This window comes from Oscarella lobularis, chromosome 14, assembly GCF_947507565.1.
Source record: "Oscarella lobularis chromosome 14, ooOscLobu1.1, whole genome shotgun sequence".
NCBI lineage: Eukaryota > Metazoa > Porifera > Homoscleromorpha > Homosclerophorida > Oscarellidae > Oscarella > Oscarella lobularis.
The window spans coordinates 2,516,992-2,535,369 of NC_089188.1; the positions used below are offsets into that span (position 1 = coordinate 2,516,992).

General features: G+C 43.5%; 7 protein-coding genes across 8 annotated transcripts; 4 read left to right on the forward strand and 3 right to left on the reverse strand.

The window, feature by feature from the left end:
• Positions 1–6: 6 nt before the first annotated feature.
• On the forward strand, positions 7–1,346 carry LOC136195194 (ADP-ribosyl cyclase/cyclic ADP-ribose hydrolase-like). Its single transcript, XM_065984474.1, has 7 exons — positions 7–307; positions 366–454; positions 512–650; positions 708–787; positions 840–932; positions 986–1,072; positions 1,131–1,346. Exons 1-7 carry the CDS (start codon positions 17–19, stop codon positions 1,276–1,278), a joined length of 927 nt encoding a protein of 308 aa, XP_065840546.1. The 5' UTR covers positions 7–16; the 3' UTR covers positions 1,279–1,346.
• On the reverse strand, positions 1,275–3,271 carry LOC136195187 (cAMP-dependent protein kinase catalytic subunit PRKX-like). The gene is made up of 8 exons (XM_065984464.1): positions 2,991–3,271; positions 2,764–2,932; positions 2,241–2,504; positions 2,073–2,192; positions 1,915–2,010; positions 1,808–1,865; positions 1,672–1,752; positions 1,275–1,617 (listed from the first exon to the last, which is right to left on the reverse strand). Exons 1-8 carry the CDS (start codon positions 3,169–3,171, stop codon positions 1,492–1,494), a joined length of 1,095 nt encoding a protein of 364 aa, XP_065840536.1. The 5' UTR covers positions 3,172–3,271; the 3' UTR covers positions 1,275–1,491.
• Positions 3,272–3,306: 35 nt separating this feature from the next.
• LOC136195192 (guanine nucleotide-binding protein subunit beta-like protein 1) lies at positions 3,307–4,419 on the forward strand. Its single transcript, XM_065984473.1, has one exon. The coding sequence runs from the start codon at positions 3,367–3,369 to the stop codon at positions 4,327–4,329; it is 963 nt and encodes a 320-aa protein (XP_065840545.1). The 5' UTR covers positions 3,307–3,366; the 3' UTR covers positions 4,330–4,419.
• A 239-nt stretch (positions 4,420–4,658) lies between these two features.
• LOC136195188 (erythritol/L-threitol dehydrogenase-like) lies at positions 4,659–6,829 on the forward strand. The gene is made up of 11 exons (XM_065984465.1): positions 4,659–5,128; positions 5,176–5,301; positions 5,359–5,442; positions 5,517–5,624; positions 5,673–5,714; positions 5,781–6,031; positions 6,083–6,228; positions 6,286–6,380; positions 6,431–6,457; positions 6,514–6,572; positions 6,628–6,829. Exons 1-11 carry the CDS (start codon positions 5,080–5,082, stop codon positions 6,724–6,726), a joined length of 1,086 nt encoding a protein of 361 aa, XP_065840537.1. The 5' UTR covers positions 4,659–5,079; the 3' UTR covers positions 6,727–6,829.
• Positions 6,716–9,866, reverse strand: LOC136195175 (transcription factor Dp-1-like). Of its 2 annotated transcripts, none has more exons than XM_065984445.1 (12): positions 9,722–9,866; positions 9,454–9,511; positions 9,065–9,260; positions 8,765–9,014; positions 8,502–8,712; positions 8,381–8,443; positions 8,168–8,311; positions 8,043–8,111; positions 7,834–7,982; positions 7,615–7,781; positions 7,526–7,562; positions 6,716–7,458 (listed from the first exon to the last, which is right to left on the reverse strand). In XM_065984445.1, exons 2-12 carry the CDS (start codon positions 9,496–9,498, stop codon positions 7,029–7,031), a joined length of 1,761 nt encoding a protein of 586 aa, XP_065840517.1. In that variant the 5' UTR covers positions 9,499–9,511; positions 9,722–9,866; the 3' UTR covers positions 6,716–7,028. The 2 variants fall into 2 exon arrangements, with proteins under 2 accessions (XP_065840517.1, XP_065840518.1); XM_065984446.1 differs by having other exon boundaries at positions 9,638–9,866.
• Positions 9,867–10,047: 181 nt separating this feature from the next.
• Positions 10,048–11,249, forward strand: LOC136195196 (small ribosomal subunit protein mS35-like). The gene is made up of 6 exons (XM_065984477.1): positions 10,048–10,201; positions 10,251–10,474; positions 10,532–10,720; positions 10,782–10,891; positions 10,952–11,021; positions 11,098–11,249. The coding sequence occupies exons 1-6, from the start codon at positions 10,120–10,122 to the stop codon at positions 11,140–11,142; spliced, it is 720 nt and encodes a 239-aa protein (XP_065840549.1). The 5' UTR covers positions 10,048–10,119; the 3' UTR covers positions 11,143–11,249.
• Positions 11,172–13,917, reverse strand: LOC136195179 (major facilitator superfamily domain-containing protein 1-like). The gene is made up of 16 exons (XM_065984454.1): positions 13,737–13,917; positions 13,602–13,654; positions 13,418–13,530; positions 13,316–13,358; positions 13,177–13,244; positions 12,995–13,103; positions 12,833–12,935; positions 12,660–12,764; positions 12,457–12,568; positions 12,341–12,397; positions 12,209–12,288; positions 11,972–12,146; positions 11,780–11,892; positions 11,608–11,719; positions 11,422–11,539; positions 11,172–11,360 (listed from the first exon to the last, which is right to left on the reverse strand). Exons 1-16 carry the CDS (start codon positions 13,891–13,893, stop codon positions 11,295–11,297), a joined length of 1,584 nt encoding a protein of 527 aa, XP_065840526.1. The 5' UTR covers positions 13,894–13,917; the 3' UTR covers positions 11,172–11,294.
• Positions 13,918–18,378: the final 4,461 nt, after the last annotated feature.

An 18,378-nucleotide genomic window follows, 5' to 3' on the forward strand; every position in this document is an offset into this window, starting at 1 on the left:
ACGTGATTCCCCAAGTATGCATATCACGGCGGCAGACGCTTCTCGTTTGATCGTCTTACTCGTTTGCTGTGCAGCCGCGATTGCTGCAAAAGGCACGACTCCACATATACGAGATATCTTCATCGGTAGATGCGAATATTTCAAACGATTCGGATTGGACGCTTCGAGTTTCGCTTCGTTCCTCGACTGCAATTCGACGTGGAATGCTTTTTTTCGCGCCTTTGCATTTAAACAGCACTGCGACGTCGAACTCGACGCTTTCGATTCCTTTTACACGATAACGAAACAGAAAGTTCCAACAGGAAAGGTAAGAAGTGAAAGCTCTCAATCATTTTCATGATCCTTATTAATTAAATTTGTTTCAGAGCACCTTTTGGTCGGGAACCCAAGCTCTTTCTCAGCTCTTTGCTAGTGACGGCCTAAGAGCGTACACAATTAGGCAAACGTTCATGGGGTAGATAATTAATAAATTAAACTTCCCAATTATGCAGTATAGAGTAGTGATTTTCAGTTTTCTCGTTGATGAGCTCACGTGGTGTGGCTCTTCTACGGATTCTTCTGGATTGAATTTTACCTACTGTCCTTCATTTAATGAAAATGACTGTAGCAATCAGGCAATGGCTTCATTTTGGGGCGGAGCTTCAAAACAGGTTAGACAATTAATTTGTGAATTCGATTTGTTTTCTACCTATACTGTATGTAATCAGTTTGCTCTACAAAGTACCGGATCTGTTTATCTTCTGCTAAATGGATCGAGAGGAAGTAGACCTGCGTTTGTCAATACAAGGTACACGTCTATAAGTAATATTGCGTAAATCTTACATGCAACAATTGCTCAGTTTCTTTGGACTTTACGAGCTACCCAACCTGAGTCTAGACCAGAATGAAAAAGTGCAGATTCTCATTGCTAATACGTTGGGCATGACACCAAAGTTAGTTTCTTTTTCTAACTCTGAAATAATTAAATCAGCTATCTGATTGTAAGTGAAAATTGTGACACGGGATCTCTTGTCACGCTCAAAGAGAGACTTACGTCACGCGGTTTGCAGTATAGCTGCGAAGACAATCCCCCGTCAGTAAACTCTACACACAAAATACTTTTTAATTAATTAATTAATTAATATCCATAGAATTCTCAAGTATATGCTGTGTGCGCTTGCAGAGAATCCAACGTCTTTTAGAGAATGCCAATTTGCATCAGATCGTGGATCATTAGTGACTCACGTGAACCTTCTGTTTCTTCTATTTGTTTGCTTCATCATTGTTGTCTTACACTAAATGTGACTTCCCTTTATTATACAGTATTTCTGCCAAACGTCTGTATAAAAGCGATCTATAGCTTCAAAGTGCCGCGCCGTGGTACTAGTGTACCCTTCTATAGTGAAGTACAGTGGAAGTACAGCAATCAAATGACCCAATAATTTTTTCAAGTGTTTAAACCCAATTGAGAAACTATAGCGTACAGCTGCCGCACTACAATCTTATCTGCTGCTAGAAATCCTTGAAGTGCTCAATAAGTTTGGTTGGTGCAGGTGGCGCTCTCCACCACTCGTCTTCCTGATAAGTGTCGAAATTTCGCGTGTCACCCGGATACTCGACCCGAGGTACAATGGGAGGCTTTTGAAAAAATAATACAAATTGAGTGAAAAATTGAATGGTGACGTTTTCTACCCGAAGTTTTCTCTCTGTGACGGCATCCCAGCTGTCGATTTCCCTGAAGAATTTATGCTTTTTGATATCTTCCACACCATTCTAAGAAAAAGAAGAAGACTTAGATCATGTGTACTAATGAATAGAGAAGGCTCACCTTCATATTTCCGAGTCTTTTGGTCCTATCATAGACCAAGAGTTTCTTGATAATATCTCTAAGGAAACGTTGGTCTTTTTTTTAGAGATAATTTTTTCTCCCTTTACTTTGCTATTGGTTCCAAGTAACGTGGCCAATCGATTTTTGCAAGCAAGATTTTTTCATAAATCCCAAATGGATTATCATCGAAAAATGGCGGATATCTAAATAATGAGCAAGAAAGACTGTCATTGAGAGACTAAAGTAGAGGATCCTATGTACCCACCCAACTAGCATTTCATAAATGAGAATGCCTAATGCCCACCAATCGACACCTAAACCGTGCCCTTTACTCTGTATGATTTCGGGGGCAAGATATTCGGGCGTTCCACAAAGAGTCCACGTGCTAAAAACATAATTAAAATAAATCAATAGATTATTTTGTCTTTACTACCGATCGTGAAGTTCCTTGGCAAATCCAAAATCGGTCAATTTGACGTGACCGTCTTTATCGAGAAGAATATTCTCCGGTTTCAAATCGCGATAGACGACATTTCGCGAGTGAAGAAATTCGAAAGCGCACACAATTTCGGCGGCGTAAAATCGTCCCGTTGCCGTATTGAAACGCTGAGCCGTACGCAAATAGGTAAATAACTCGCCTCCGGGTACAAATTCGAGAAGCATATAAAGAAATGCGTCGTCGCGATGAGACCAAAGCCTACAGTACAGTAGGAGAGAAGAAGAGGGTTAGAAACCCTAGTGCGCTAAAAGTGCGTTCACGCCCTCTTGGCTTTTTCCGGTCGCAACTGGCGGCGGACGAATTGAACCGGAGACGCGTACCGCGACGTTTTCGTCGGGGGGCGCGCGCGTGGCGTACAGAGAGGGCGTACAGTACTGTACAGTACAGAGAGGGCGTACCGCGTACCGCGTACGTGCGTGGCGTATGTGGCGCGCGCGCGCGCGCGCGCGTTCCTTACATGTTGACGATGAAGGGATGATTGATCGACATGAGTATCGTTTTTTCGTTTTGCACGTGTTCGATTTGTTTCAAACGAACGACGTCGGCGATATTCATCACTTTTAACGCCATATATTCCTTCGTCGTCTTTTCGCGACATAGAACGACGCGACCGAACGTTCCCGTTCCTCACAAACAAAAGGACTATGATATTGAAAAGGAGCACGCGATCTCTCGCCTACATACCAACAGTCGACATGAGTTGTAGAGAGGCAAGAGAATAGACACGTCCATTTGCTCCAGCGGCTGTGGCTGAGGCTGTGGCTGCGGCGGCGGCGGGAGTCGTTGTCGTTTTTGTCGTCGTTGTTGTCGCGTCTTTTGATGCCGCAGCCGTTGTTTCGATTGGCGTCGAACGCGCCGACGCCATTCGCAGTCAATTCGTCGTATAAAGGCTCGCGCTCGCCTCTATGGAGATAGGCACATTTAGAATACGGTCCCCGCACGCTCCGACAGAAGGACCGAACTACGGGAAGGTTACGCATGCGTCGCATATGACCACAACCCACTGATTAGCAGTCCACAAGGGGCCCCTCTCCTCCTCTTAGACTTTTACGCAGCGTCCATGTCTTGTCTCGACCCTCTCTTTTGCTTGCGTGGTCTCGACGCTCGCTGCGTGCGATTTCTACCTAAAATAAAGTGGTCGTGCAGCCTAGCAACGGGAACGTCTCTTGGTTACGTCATACTTTGGGATATCGAAAGGCGACGACGACGCAACGAGTTCAAAGCACACGACAAAGCAGTGATCGGCATCGAATCGACGTCGCATGGGCTGCTCTTGACGCAGTCTCTTGCAGGAGAAATTAAAATTTGGGGAGACGATTTGCAGCGAGGAAAAATTCTTGTCAAAGGCTTGTATTGTGGATTTGCTTCATTTGCTTTATTAAAAAACTACGACGATGTCGATCTGATGGCTTATGCAGCTGAAGCAACAGTGGAAGTGATGAACATTGCAACAGAAGAGAGACATTCTTCTCTTTCATCTACACAATTCAAATGCGGTATTTGTATGGTTTTGCGCATTTTTCGACGCCAACTGGATGATGATGGAGGAGTTTGTTGTGTTGTTGTTGGAGGAGGATTTGAGAGTGGACACTTGCTCTTGTGGAGTCTCACCACTCAGGGGGGTTTATTATGTGCAGTCAATCTTTTTGCTGGGGAACCGTTAGTTTCATTTGCTATTGATTCTACTTGTCAGATGGGGCTGGTTGGATCAATGGGTAATGTTTGTAAGCAGTTGATCTTTGCTTTTGATGATGATAATGGTTCAGTGAAAGTAGAAGAAAAACGACGTATTCAACTTCCTTCTGATGGAATAACGACAATAGCAATTCGAAATGACTTGAAAATTTGTGCTACTGGAGGTTCAGATGGAAAAATTCGCATGTATGCGTGGAAAACACTGAAGCCGTTGGCTGTATTGACGTTGCATTCAAATCAAATCTATTCTTTGGATTTTGCGGAGAACAATTTCTTAGCTGCAGGATCTAAAGAACAGCGCGTTAGTCTTTGGTCTCTTTACACGTAGTAGACTATAGAAATGACACTGAATGATATATTGGTAGAAGAGACACGGTGCTCTAAAAGTTCTAGTTTCTAGACTAGAAAAAAAGTTGAAGATGTCATTGTCTTATCTTCTTAGTCTTAGTAGACGATTTCCGTTGAGCCCTCCGCTGGCGCAGCCGAAGCCTCGTTGTATGATGGCGGTTTTTCGTCCATGACGTATTGGGGCTGTTGTTGTTGTTGTTGTTGTTGTTGTTGTTGTTGTTGTTGTGGTTGAGGCGGAGGAGGAGGGGCGACGCCGGCGACTGGAACCATTACAGTATTCGTTTGAACAGTTGTTTGATGTCTTTTGGAATGTCTGAGAAGAAAAGCGCCGACGACGATGAGAAGAACGCCGAAGAGGAGCATCCCGATTCCCGGACCGTAAAGAGATCCGACGCTAAAAATGGCGCCAGGTATGATGAGAAAAAAGCCGATGATGAAGATAATTATGCCGAAGACGAGAGCCAGGACGGCTCCGACGAGCGATTCCGGTCGAGTGACGTTGCTTTGCCCGTTGTACATGTACATACCTTGAGCGGGAGCGGGAGCGACATAATAGCCTGGCTGCTGCAGCGGCTGTGGCTGTGGCTGTGCCTGAGGGCCCGCTTGGACGTGAGGATGAACGTAGGCTGGGGTCGACGCCATGACACCGGATGAGTGGGGGATGAGTGATCTCATACAGTAGGTACGCAGGAGATCACGTGCACGTTTACAGGTCCCGTGCCGCAGAGAAATGGCTAGGCCTGCAGAAACGATGAAATCGGTCGTTTGCTACGGTCCAGGTACTTTTGATAGCTGTTAGCTTCCAAAATTGTAATTGTTGATAAAGGCGATTACCGAATGGAAGAAATCGCTGTGCCGCACGTTGAAGCCAACGAAGTGCTCGTCAAAGTTCTTGCCGTAGGAATATGTGCCGGAGATGCCAAGTGCTTTGCTGGTGCTCCTCACTTCTGGGGTAGAGTTCGTAGAATAAGCTGATTGCTCGTCATATTGATTCTTCTATTGGTGAAAGGCGACGCAGATCGTCCTGCCTATGTTCAACCTCCCATAACACCTGGCCACGAATTCGTAGGTCAAGTCGTTCAGCTCGGCGACGGTAATCGACTCTCTCTATGTGCATGTCGTAAGCAAGTACTGCTAGCAATTCTCTCTTCTCTCTTCTGCGCACAGGAGCCTCTGAAAAATACGGTGGTCTACAGATAGGAGATCACGTCATATCCGAGCAAATAGTGCCGTGTAGAGCGTGCCGATTTTGCCTGCGAGGAGGCTATCACATGTGTAATAATTATTCAAAGGGTCAAAAAAAAGATCAGGGTTTCGTCTTAGGTGTTCCACATGACATCTATGGCTATCATCAGAAGACTCCAGGCAATAGAGCTTACACTATTGTTTTAATTAATTGCACTTTGACACACGTGTACTGTGTGCTTGCAGGGGCTATGGCTACATATATGAAATATCCTGCCAATAGCATTAATCACAAAGTTCCTAAGGAAATTCCCACGTGGCACGCTGCTTTCATTGAACCACTCTCGTGCTCCATTCACGCAGTTGAACTGGCAAATATTCAATTTAAGGATGTCGTTGTGGTCGCTGGTTGTGGACCACTTGGTCTTGGAATGGTCGCTGCAGCAAGGGAAAAGAGTCCGGCCAAATTGATTGCTTTGGATATGTTTGATTGGAAGGTGAGCGTCTTATGATGATAACATACGATTTATTGATTCATTGATTTTTAGCTTGACATTGCAAAGATGTGCGGAGCTGATATTGTCATGAATCCAAGCAAATGTGACGTCGTATCGGAAATTCGAAAGTTGACGGACAACTACGGATGTGACGTTTACATTGAAGCGTCTGGACATCCGTCTGCTGTTGTACAAGGGTACATCATGAGAGACTAGAGTGAGTCTTCTATCATTAACTGTAGAGTCTTCTGCAGACTTCATATGATTGCTAAACTGGGCACGTTCGTCGAATACAGCTTATTTGGTAAAGAAACGACGGCTGATTGGACAATTATTTCGGACATGAAAGGTACCGAAGGATTTCTCAGAGAGGATACTCACTAAATGAGTCTTCTCTAGAACTTACCATTCGAGGTGGTCATCTCAGTAAGGAGAATCATCATCATCAGTAGGCTAGATGACGTAGAATTTTTTCTCATTAGGTCCTAATTGCTATCCCAAAGCAATATCAATGATTGCAAACAACAAACTTCCAATGGAGGTGTGTAGACTTCATTAGTACCTAGTAAAAGGCATTTCTATCGTTTTGTTCTAAGAAAATCATTACACACAAACTCTCCTTGGATGATGTGCACAAAGGCCTTGAACTTGTGAACAAGAGCAGTGAGTCAATCAAAGTCGTTCTACTTCCGTGATGACAGCTTTGACTGGGTGACTCTATTTTTATACACAGGGTTGGGGGTTGGGGTTTTTTCTCGTACTGTATGAAGCCGCGTTTGGTCAAAGTGATGAAAAGGGCATTTTGCTCAAGCAACACAGACACAGACACACACACAATCAACTTCAAAACACATGCACTTTACTTAATTCTCACCCTCCTTAACCCTAACCCCACCGTTGCCGTTGCCGTCGCCGTTGCCGTTGCCGCTGCCGTCCGCGCATATTCTTATATATAGACGTGATACGTTTAAGAGATGAAGTGAGGCTTCTTATCTATTTATTGAGATCCGTTTTCAACGATACCGTCGCCAAGTACATCAATCACATCTGTCGTCGTCGTCGTCGTCGTCGTCGTCGTCGTCGTCGCCGCCGCCGCCGCCGTCGTCGCCGCCGCCGCCGCCGCCGCCGCCGCCGCCGCCGCCGCCGCCGCCGGACGTGCCATTGCGACGGGCATGGGTCGTGCATAGGTGTGCGTTGCCATGGGCGTTGACACGACAACGGGGCTAGAGAGACCGACGGGTGACGGAGAGAGTGCCGCCGCCGCCGCCGCCGCCGCCGCTGGCGCCGACGCAATGACGGCGTTGTGTATGACTAAGGGAGATGATGATGATGCGTTGCGCAGGGGTGAGAAAGTGAGTCCAGCCGCCGCCGCAGCGAGGGGCTGAGAAACAGTGAGTTGGGAGGCAGATAGAGATGATTGGGGAGCACTGGGGGAGGTGAGAAGAGTATGGGGTACAAGTAAGAGCTAGCTACTAGTAGTGGTGGTGGTGGTACCTTTGTTGAGGCGTTGGAGATTGACCTTTGGCCATTTCTAATAAGAGAGGGTGTGCGCGATTATTCTAAGGGTGTTTTTTTCCACTTACTTTCTAAGAAGGAATGCATCTGTTTTGGTATCATTGTCTTTGCTTGATCCAAATTCTGTGGCGTAACGCGTGCATTTTCTAATCCAAACGCCATTCCCATTCTTTTCAAAACTTCAATGTCGTCGTGAATTTCAAACGTATTGTCAAAATCAAAAGTATACTCCGATCTATAATAATAAAGAATTTAATTATTAATTGTAATTGGGGGAGGGGACGTACTTGTCATTTGATATTCTACAGTCAATGACCGTCTTTTTTCCCGTATTGACGACAATAAAAGGAAGTTGAATTGACGTGTTACGCGACGGCAAACCGTGCGTCTGTTCGCGCTCCTTATTTCGTCTCACTAGATTCATGAAGGCAACTTGCTAAAGGGGGCCATCTTATCTCATCTCATCTCATCTCATTGATGCTATTGTTTGTATTACTTGAAGAAGAAGGTCTTCTAATAGTCGGGTTTTCTGTTTAATTCGCTCGTCGCAAGATCTCTTCTTGTGCTACACGCCACGTATTATACAGTATACTCCCCTAACTATTGTCCCTTCTTGTGTACCTCCAATTCAACGCATTCTTGCTCTGAATTTGTTGGCAATCCAATCCACCTTATTTCCTTTTTCTCTTTTGAAATAATATTCATAGCCATTAGAACGTTGAGTGCATCATAGACACGTCTTCGAATATTCTTTTGATCACCCAACTGAAAGAAGAAGTATCAAGTCGCTGTGACGTCAGATGATGATGACGATGATGACGACAGTCTACTTACCCGGACTTGATCTGGATTTGTTTTTGATGGATCACCAAACTCTTTGACGAGTTCATCAGCAACCTGACAACATTATTCCCTATCTATAATTACACGTGGTTTTTTAATTAATGATAGTTGCCTCATTGTATGTTGTGACGCCTTTTTGCTGAACTTTTTCGCAGACTTTCATTGAGAAATGTCGCAATCCTTTGCCACCCTTTTCCGTTGAACTTCGTCGAGATCGTTTTGCAGCTGAATTCATTTCATCACCGCCAACGTCACTTCCGCTCATATCATATCTTCTTTTTCTGTGGTCATTTGAAGAAGAAGCAGAAGACAGAACGACGTTTCTATAGAAGAGAATCATCTATCCATCTATCTATTATGTTAGGGTGATTGCACTTTGTCCATGGTGCTGATGATAAAACAACTTGCATTGGTGTATGAGGACTGCCGCCACTTGTGATGATTTGTGATCCAGCAGCGGCTCGAAATATGGTGACGGGTGTAGCAACGAGACCTGAAGGAGTAACAAGACGAACGGCTGCTCCATCACCAAGTGGTTTAGGCAATATTTTGAAAGGTGAAGTGCGAGATTGAACCACTGCAGCCCCGGATGGTGAAAAGGATGAAAGAGTGACAGGAGTCAAATCTGATAAAAAATTAATTAATTAATTAATTAATTAGAAAGGTGTTTTTTACGAGTTGGATTATTTGTGGTAGAAGTGATCTGTTGAATAATTTGCGACGATTGTTGTGCCTGTGCTTGTGCCTGTGCCTGTGCTTGTGCCTGTACTTGTGCCTGTACTTGTGCCTGTACTTGTGCCTGTACTTGTGCTTGTACTTGTGCCTGTACTTGTGCCTGCACTTGTGCCTGTGCCTGTGCCGTCGAAGGAACCTTGAGACCGGAAATCAAACTCACGAGATGCGACATTCCACTCTAGAGATCCATGCATCGCGCGTCGAAAAAAAGGGGGACCCCAGCCAGCGTTGCGATGACGCGATTGAAAAATGAAAAAGAATAATCGATCGTCGCGCGCGCGTCGATCGCGAATACGATCGATTAACGTTCCGGTTCGACGGATTCTCACCTGTTCTAGACGAGTATTGGGAACGATCGATCCGCTAGTAGCCATCGTTTAGTTGAATCTGTATACAATGAGACGTCGATGAAATCGTTGATCGCGTAAAAGGGAGACGAAGAGACGGGACGAACAGGGGACCACCCGAAGACTCTTTCGTTCGTTCGTCCGTACGATAGGATTTAGAACGTACGAGCCGTGCAAAGTTGGAAGCGCTTGAACGCGATTCGATGTTAGGCGGCGTCTCGGCTTCGGAGCTGACAGCGTGCTTGTTTACCAAGTCAAGACGGTTCCCCCTCGTCTTCCCGCCTTCTCTTTTTGCGTCGGTAAAGGAAACGTAGCGTACGAGACAAATCGGCCCCGAAATCGTCTCGATTAGGGCCGAGACGCAGCTGAGAGAGGTGTACGGCGGGTCCGGAGATCCCGACTCGCTGATTGGCTCAACGCCTTGGGGCCCGTATTAGCGGCAGCTTCTCCAACAGGTTACATTGATATCAAACGTATTGTGTGAGAACGATTGAATATCCATTCTCCGTTTTCGTACTTACTGTACCATTTTTTTCTACTACTACTAAAAAATTGCTCGAGAAAGAGACCATTGTTGCAGCAGCAATAAATCGTCGCGATGAAAAGAATGATGTTGACATGTGCGCACGCTAAAGTAAAGTAGTAAACATGGCCTATTCATTTTTCCGACGAACTCGGCACCCAATCGTCATATGTTGGACTCGAGCGTTCTCGTCTCAACCAACTAAACGTATTACTCTTTGTCTCAATTCGACTCTTTTATTATATGGAGGGATTAGAGGTTGTAAGGCGTCCGCCGTCTCAAGCGAGACCTAGAGGAGGAAAGAAGGAGCCAAAGAGCCAAAGAAGAACGGCACAGCACTTGGAAGAAGAGTGGAAAGACGCATTTCCTCAAGCAAAACCCTACGATCAAGCGACAATGCAACTTCCCATTCGAATGGGAAGACCGGAAATAGCCGGTGCTTTGGCGCCAAGAGCCGATGGAAATCCCGAATTAATAAAGGTACAGTAGGTCGTCGTCACGTGAAAACTTTGGGTTCCTAATTAATTTTCGATTTAGATTCCTAATTTCTTTCATCTCACTCCTAGTCACATTGAAAAGCATTGCAATGCATTGAAACTATTGATGACACCCTTTCCTCCTAATAAGTTGAATGATGATGATCGAATATTGAGAATTCATACGAGAGAATATGTGACACCAACGTCATCATCAAGTCATCCAGGAGCTAGAAAAGTAAAATTGCAGGTAAAAAACACAGGAATTACATCATGTACTTTCATAACTACTGTATGGTATAATACTAAAGGTGTACCTGAAAGATCTTTGTCTGAACGCACGTGCGCGTCAAAAACTTATTTTACTCGCTGGACGTAGATATAATCAAAGAGCAGATGAACTGACTCTTGTTAGTGACAGGTAAGTCGATGGATGGATGGATGGATGGACGGACGGACGGACACTAACCATCTTTCTTAGGTGTCCTACTAGGAAACAAAATCAAGATTATCTGTTCTATCTTCTCACCGTTCTTTTGCATGAAGCCAATGTAAATTAATTGTTCACCAATTGGGGGGGATGTATTGATTGATTGGTTGATTGATGCTCTCCTTTTCCTCCCCTAGAAATGTGAAGTATGGGAAGAAGAAGAAAAACAATTGCATGTGTAGCTAGTTTTGTTGTGTACACTACTAGAGAGTAGGGAGACGAGAAACTGTAAAATGTGCAGCAGCAGCAGCCGAACAAGAAGAAAAAGACAAAATAGATCATCACATCCAATCACAACGTTTCAGTATCATCATCATCATCATCATCATCATTATTACTTGGTTGGTCTAGGATAGGCTAAGGCTGACTTATGCGCCGATGCATACGTCTCATCAGGTATCTAGAAATAATTATTAATTAATTAGGAGGCGTGCATGAATGAGTGTCATCATCATACGTACGTTTGTCCCAAGTATAGAATAATATCGATTTCTCAACATCTTAGCAGAACGAGGTCGAATTGGACTTGTGTATTCGCTAGTGTCATGAGGTTGATCCTTCAGTAGATCCTTCTTCGATCTTTAATTAATGAAAAAGAGAAATAGAAAGTTGAGTAAGTAAGTAAGTACTTAAGTAATTCTTCATACTGTTTCAATTTCTTTGCTTCGTCATAAGCTTTTCTTTCTTTGACACTGAAATTGAGTGTCCCGCCTCGAGACAAATCAAAGACATAGAGTAAAACTGACGAAGCAACGGCAACTAAAAGAGAAGAGGCGCGTCTAGTCGCGTTGTCATTGTCATTGACTCATTGTGCCTCACCACAAAGCCAAGCGAGAAAAAACATTTCCAACACCAAATATCCTTTAGCATCTAAAATGTAACCAGCCGCCATGGAAACGACGGCAAGGCCAAGATTTTGAACGGCTTGCATACTAAAGAAAGAAAGAAAGAAAGAAAGAAAGAAAGAAAGAAAATAGAAAGGTACATTGATTATTTACTAGTAGCACGTACAGTCCATAGGCCGTTCCTAGTTGATGTTCTGGTACAACAAAGGCAACCATTGGCCAAAGGGCGCAGGCAAGCATGGAATAGGAAAGACCCATGAGAACCATTGCAATCCAAGGATTCCAAAAGGTGAAAGCAAGCATTGCGTGACTGCACAGAGTGACAAGACAAGAGAGCGCCACTAGTTAGTAGAAGAAGAATTAGAGAGATTCCCACATGCTGGGCTTACATATGTAAACTCACCCCAAAATATGTTGTAACCTGTTCTGTCTACTATAAATCCAAAGAGAGGCGAAGCGCCCGCAGAGATAAGATAAACGATACTTTGAAAAAAAGAAGATTGGAACAATAAGGGTTAGCAGCGTTTGCGTTTACCTGTCCACAGCGTTTGCTTGGCTATCTGCAAAGCCAAATTTGGTGGAGAAAAAGACACTAAAATAGAATAATGAAACGGCTAATAATGTGCGTGCGTGTGGTGGCCATGTTCTCACGTTCCAAGGCCAATGAAAGGAAAGATTGCGACGTAGTAAGCAACGCAAATAAGAAAGATGAGCCAGACGGTTATAGGAAAATCCTTGACATCTTTCATGCGAATCTTTTCCGCTATATGTACCCATATACGGTACAAATGAATGAATGAATGAATGAATGAATGAGTGAATGAATGAATGAATGAGGCAATCAATCCTCTTACATTCACTTGTTTCTCCCTTCTTCTTATTCAAAATTCTTTCAGCTCGTTTGTCAAAAAATGCTAAAATGATTGCACAGGCAACGGAAAAGGCACAGAGACCAACGCCTATCAAAGGAAGCGCGTTTGATTTGTTCTATGTATACTGTACATCTACACGTATATGATAGACATACCAACCATGAGTGTAGCTCCAAGTACGCGATAAGCAGGATCTCCAATTGCTGACTTGACTGCGTCATAGATGGGTTTCATAATGTTAAAATTCACAGTGCTTCCCTAAACATGTTTTAATTAATGTTAGATATTGACGTAATAATAATCATGACGTCACGTACAACTCGAGAAAAGCTCAATTGAAGTCCAAATACCATGTTGAGTTCTCTGCCTTTGAACCAAAAGACAGCGTAGTTGTTTTGAGCGACACATAACGATTCTCCGCCAATGCTACCCGTACATGAACATGAGGAGGAGGAGGAGGTTAGAGGGTAAATAATGAAGGAGTCAAGCGCCAGCTAACCCAAAAATGAAACGGCCAATTTCCATAACAACGTATTGGTCTATAAGAGCGCCAAGAGCAAAGACGACCTGCACACACACACACACACACACACACACAACGTTATCATGTCATGATAGACAGTAATCCACCCCCTTACCTGGCCAGCTGCTACAAACAAGGCAAATATGATAGCACCCCATCTGTCAAAAAAACAAACTTGTCAGCCTAGAGTCAGTAGACTGCGCGCTTTTCAATTTACCTCACGCCAAAAACTCGATCAATAAGGAAACCACCAAAGAAGCACAGTACGACATTGGGCCACGAGTACAAGGCGTACAGATTGACATACTGCGATGCAGAAACACCCATATCCTAAGAAGTAGAAGAAGAAGAAGAAGAGTAGATGACGCTAGCGGAGGCGTGGCTTCTATAGAAAAACTCACGTCTTGGATTTTTTGTTGCAATGCAGCAGGGTTATCGTAGCAAAAATAGCTTCCTAAAGACACGATCGATCGATATGGCGCATAACAAACGACGCGAGCTTTCCCATCGCCGCGATCGAGCGCTACGCGAAGTACCGAAACTAAGGAGACACATGAAAATGAGAACGATAAAGCGATGTAGTCGCGCTCGAGGGTTGCAAGCCAGATTCGGGCTACATCCTGTAAATCCATCGTCGTCGTCCTTCTCCTTGTCCTCTTTGGGAACGAGGGCCTCCGATTCCGATGCGGCCATCTTGAGATATTGCCCCGGATAAAAAATCGTGATTATCGAAAGCACAAAAAACGGAGCCAAAGCGGAAGAAGACGTCGGCGAAGACGAAAAACGAAGCGCGTTAACAACTTCAGCAAGTGGGGCCCCGCAATGGGGTACTCCAATGGAGATGAGGCCCCTCGTTGGGATCTTCGCTGCAAAATGAAGAAACGAAGCCCGACGGCCTATTTCGCAGCACCGGCAACAAAGCTAAAGGTAAGAAAACGCCCAAAGGGACGCGACAAAGCAGAAACACCAACAGCGCGTTGCGAAAACAGAAAAAGCAAAGAAACGCCGTCGCTCTCCTCCTCTAAGTACTCCGCGCGGTCTATAAACACCGCCGAAGTCTTCGCACAGCGCGAAAATCCCATTTCGCACCCGAAAAGCAGCCCGTCTCGCAAGAACGCGAAGATCGCGCACGTGGGTGAGGCCCCTCGCAAGGAATCGCAAACAAAGAAACGGTTTCTACGCCACAATCGCGCTTCGAAAACCAAATTCGCAGAAGGAAATCGAATGGATAATAATAGTAAAGCTTAGCGTAAGGCGCAGAAGCACCAAAACGATAGAGAAAACGCGATTTTCTCTCTAATGCCCTCGAAAGGCCGCAGAAAGCTAAACCCCGCTCGCGCTTTCATTCGCTTCAATGTTTAACGCTTTCTTTTAGCAGTGATCGCCTTCAAACGCCATTCAAACGCCGAGAATAAAAAAACAATAGGAGAATCGCGCGAAATCAGACGATAGAAAAAACGATTGAGCGAACAGAACGTACAACAATACACTCGTCCTTCTTCGTTAATTGTATGCGAAAACGAAAAACCGAGTTCGGAACAAAAGAAAGTCGCAATTTTAAAAACAAATAATTTCTATATAAGTAATGAAGCACTCCCGAAAAGTGGGAGGGCCGCGGGTGCCTGTGGCAGTTGATCTCGCTCAACGTCACCACACCCCGCCCCGGGCGAGCGCCGCCCACGCCGTGGGCGCATGCGCAAACCACGCCCAGCTTAGCCCAGCTTAGCCCAGCTTAGCCCAGCTTAGCCCAGCTTAGCCCAGCTTAGCCCAGCTTAGCCCAGCTTAGGGTTAAAAGATGTACCCACTTGGGTGACTGGGTCATATGATACACCGTTGGATAGAGCTTTCAAAGAGCTTTCGAATGGACCTATATCTTCTGTACAAATTCTTTGATTTGAAAAAGTTAATGACAAGTGATACACCGTTGGAAAGAGAATGAAAAGAGCTATTGAATGGACCTATATCTTCTGTAGAAAATATTTGACATGAAAAAGTTCTAAGTGTTTGACTTTGGGGCAGGTGTTTAGGAGTTGGGGTAGAGTGTTTTAGGCTTAGGTTTAGGGTCAGGTTTGGGGTTACGGGTTTAAAAGTGTACCCAGTTGAGTGACTGGGTCATATAATACACTATTCGAAAGAGCTTTTAAAGAGCTTTTGAATGGACCTATATCTTCTGTACAAATTCTTTGATTTGACAAAGATATACCCTTGGGTGAGTGTTAGGGTTAGGTTTGGGTTAGGGTTAAAAGATGTACCCACTTGGGTGACTGGGTCATATGATACACCGTTGGATAGAGCTTTCAAAGAGCTTTCGAATGGACCTATATCTTCTGTACAAATTCTTTGATTTGAAAAAGTTAATGACAAGTGATACACCGTTGGAAAGAGAATGAAAAGAGCTATTGAATGGACCTATATCTTCTGTAGAAAATATTTGACATGAAAAAGTTCTAAGTGTTTGACTTTGGGGCAGGTGTTTAGGAGTTGGGGTAGAGTGTTTTAGGCTTAGGTTTAGGGTCAGGTTTGGGGTTACGGGTTTAAAAGTGTACCCAGTTGAGTGACTGGGTCATATAATACACTATTCGAAAGAGCTTTTAAAGAGCTTTTGAATGGACCTATATCTTCTGTACAAATTCTTTGATTTGACAAAGATATACCCTTGGGTGAGTGTTAGGGTTAGGTTTGGGTTAGGGTTAAAAGATGTACCCACTTGGGTGACTGGGTCATATGATACACCGTTGGATAGAGCTTTCAAAGAGCTTTCGAATGGACCTATATCTTCTGTACAAATTCTTTGATTTGAAAAAGTTAATGACAAGTGATACACCGTTGGAAAGAGAATGAAAAGAGCTATTGAATGGACCTATATCTTCTGTAGAAAATATTTGACATGAAAAAGTTCTAAGTGTTTGACTTTGGGGCAGGTGTTTAGGAGTTGGGGTAGAGTGTTTTAGGCTTAGGTTTAGGGTCAGGTTTGGGGTTACGGGTTTAAAAGTGTACCCAGTTGAGTGACTGGGTCATATAATACACTATTCGAAAGAGCTTTTAAAGAGCTTTTGAATGGACCTATATCTTCTGTACAAATTCTTTGATTTGACAAAGATATACCCTTGGGTGAGTGTTAGGGTTAGGTTTGGGTTAGGGTTAAAAGATGTACCCACTTGGGTGACTGGGTCATATGATACACCGTTGGATAGAGCTTTCAAAGAGCTTTCGAATGGACCTATATCTTCTGTACAAATTCTTTGATTTGAAAAAGTTAATGACAAGTGATACACCGTTGGAAAGAGAATGAAAAGAGCTATTGAATGGACCTATATCTTCTGTAGAAAATATTTGACATGAAAAAGTTCTAAGTGTTTGACTTTGGGGCAGGTGTTTAGGAGTTGGGGTAGAGTGTTTTAGGCTTAGGTTTAGGGTCAGGTTTGGGGTTACGGGTTTAAAAGTGTACCCAGTTGAGTGACTGGGTCATATAATACACTATTCGAAAGAGCTTTTAAAGAGCTTTTGAATGGACCTATATCTTCTGTACAAATTCTTTGATTTGACAAAGATATACCCTTGGGTGAGTGTTAGGGTTAGGTTTGGGTTAGGGTTAAAAGATGTACCCACTTGGGTGACTGGGTCATATGATACACCGTTGGATAGAGCTTTCAAAGAGCTTTCGAATGGACCTATATCTTCTGTACAAATTCTTTGATTTGAAAAAGTTAATGACAAGTGATACACCGTTGGAAAGAGAATGAAAAGAGCTATTGAATGGACCTATATCTTCTGTAGAAAATATTTGACATGAAAAAGTTCTAAGTGTTTGACTTTGGGGCAGGTGTTTAGGAGTTGGGGTAGAGTGTTTTAGGCTTAGGTTTAGGGTCAGGTTTGGGGTTACGGGTTTAAAAGTGTACCCAGTTGAGTGACTGGGTCATATAATACACTATTCGAAAGAGCTTTTAAAGAGCTTTTGAATGGACCTATATCTTCTGTACAAATTCTTTGATTTGACAAAGATATACCCTTGGGTGAGTGTTAGGGTTAGGTTTGGGTTAGGGTTAAAAGATGTACCCACTTGGGTGACTGGGTCATATGATACACCGTTGGATAGAGCTTTCAAAGAGCTTTCGAATGGACCTATATCTTCTGTACAAATTCTTTGATTTGAAAAAGTTAATGACAAGTGATACACCGTTGGAAAGAGAATGAAAAGAGCTATTGAATGGACCTATATCTTCTGTAGAAAATATTTGACATGAAAAAGTTCTAAGTGTTTGACTTTGGGGCAGGTGTTTAGGAGTTGGGGTAGAGTGTTTTAGGCTTAGGTTTAGGGTCAGGTTTGGGGTTACGGGTTTAAAAGTGTACCCAGTTGAGTGACTGGGTCATATAATACACTATTCGAAAGAGCTTTTAAAGAGCTTTTGAATGGACCTATATCTTCTGTACAAATTCTTTGATTTGACAAAGATATACCCTTGGGTGAGTGTTAGGGTTAGGTTTGGGTTAGGGTTAAAAGATGTACCCACTTGGGTGACTGGGTCATATGATACACCGTTGGATAGAGCTTTCAAAGAGCTTTCGAATGGACCTATATCTTCTGTACAAATTCTTTGATTTGAAAAAGTTAATGACAAGTGATACACCGTTGGAAAGAGAATGAAAAGAGCTATTGAATGGACCTATATCTTCTGTAGAAAATATTTGACATGAAAAAGTTCTAAGTGTTTGACTTTGGGGCAGGTGTTTAGGAGTTGGGGTAGAGTGTTTTAGGCTTAGGTTTAGGGTCAGGTTTGGGGTTACGGGTTTAAAAGTGTACCCAGTTGAGTGACTGGGTCATATAATACACTATTCGAAAGAGCTTTTAAAGAGCTTTTGAATGGACCTATATCTTCTGTACAAATTCTTTGATTTGACAAAGATATACCCTTGGGTGAGTGTTAGGGTTAGGTTTGGGTTAGGGTTAAAAGATGTACCCACTTGGGTGACTGGGTCATATGATACACCGTTGGATAGAGCTTTCAAAGAGCTTTCGAATGGACCTATATCTTCTGTACAAATTCTTTGATTTGAAAAAGTTAATGACAAGTGATACACCGTTGGAAAGAGAATGAAAAGAGCTATTGAATGGACCTATATCTTCTGTAGAAAATATTTGACATGAAAAAGTTCTAAGTGTTTGACTTTGGGGCAGGT

Coding starts and splice junctions, on each gene's coding strand:
- LOC136195196 (XM_065984477.1), top strand. CDS start 10,120: ATGGCCTATTCATTTTTCCGACGAACTCGGCACCCAATCGTCATATGT. Junction 10,721..10,781: donor CTAGAAAAGTAAAATTGCAG/GTAAAAAACACA, acceptor ATAATACTAAAG/GTGTACCTGAAAGATCTTTG. Junction 11,022..11,097: donor TTCTTTTGCATGAAGCCAAT/GTAAATTAATTG, acceptor TTCCTCCCCTAG/AAATGTGAAGTATGGGAAGA.
- LOC136195187 (XM_065984464.1), bottom strand. CDS start 3,171: ATGGCGTCGGCGCGTTCGACGCCAATCGAAACAACGGCTGCGGCATCA. Junction 1,866..1,914: donor TACTTGGAACCAATAGCAAA/GTAAAGGGAGAA, acceptor ACGTTTCCTTAG/AGATATTATCAAGAAACTCT. Junction 1,753..1,807: donor AAAGACTCGGAAATATGAAG/GTGAGCCTTCTC, acceptor TCTTTTTCTTAG/AATGGTGTGGAAGATATCAA.
- LOC136195179 (XM_065984454.1), bottom strand. CDS start 13,893: ATGGCCGCATCGGAATCGGAGGCCCTCGTTCCCAAAGAGGACAAGGAG. Junction 13,245..13,315: donor TGTTTGTAGCAGCTGGCCAG/GTAAGGGGGTGG, acceptor GTGTGTGTGCAG/GTCGTCTTTGCTCTTGGCGC. Junction 12,398..12,456: donor CCTTTCATTGGCCTTGGAAC/GTGAGAACATGG, acceptor ATTCTATTTTAG/TGTCTTTTTCTCCACCAAAT.
- LOC136195175 (XM_065984445.1), bottom strand. CDS start 9,498: ATGGCTACTAGCGGATCGATCGTTCCCAATACTCGTCTAGAACAG. Junction 8,444..8,501: donor GCGTCACAACATACAATGAG/GCAACTATCATT, acceptor TAATGTTGTCAG/GTTGCTGATGAACTCGTCAA. Junction 8,312..8,380: donor CAAATCCAGATCAAGTCCGG/GTAAGTAGACTG, acceptor TTCTTCTTTCAG/TTGGGTGATCAAAAGAATAT.
- LOC136195188 (XM_065984465.1), top strand. CDS start 5,080: ATGGCTAGGCCTGCAGAAACGATGAAATCGGTCGTTTGCTACGGTCCA. Junction 6,032..6,082: donor TGGATATGTTTGATTGGAAG/GTGAGCGTCTTA, acceptor ATTGATTTTTAG/CTTGACATTGCAAAGATGTG. Junction 6,458..6,513: donor CATTCGAGGTGGTCATCTCA/GTAAGGAGAATC, acceptor TTTTCTCATTAG/GTCCTAATTGCTATCCCAAA.
- LOC136195194 (XM_065984474.1), top strand. CDS start 17: ATGCATATCACGGCGGCAGACGCTTCTCGTTTGATCGTCTTACTCGTT. Junction 308..365: donor AGAAAGTTCCAACAGGAAAG/GTAAGAAGTGAA, acceptor AATTTGTTTCAG/AGCACCTTTTGGTCGGGAAC. Junction 788..839: donor CCTGCGTTTGTCAATACAAG/GTACACGTCTAT, acceptor ACAATTGCTCAG/TTTCTTTGGACTTTACGAGC.
- LOC136195192 (XM_065984473.1), top strand. CDS start 3,367: ATGTCTTGTCTCGACCCTCTCTTTTGCTTGCGTGGTCTCGACGCTCGC.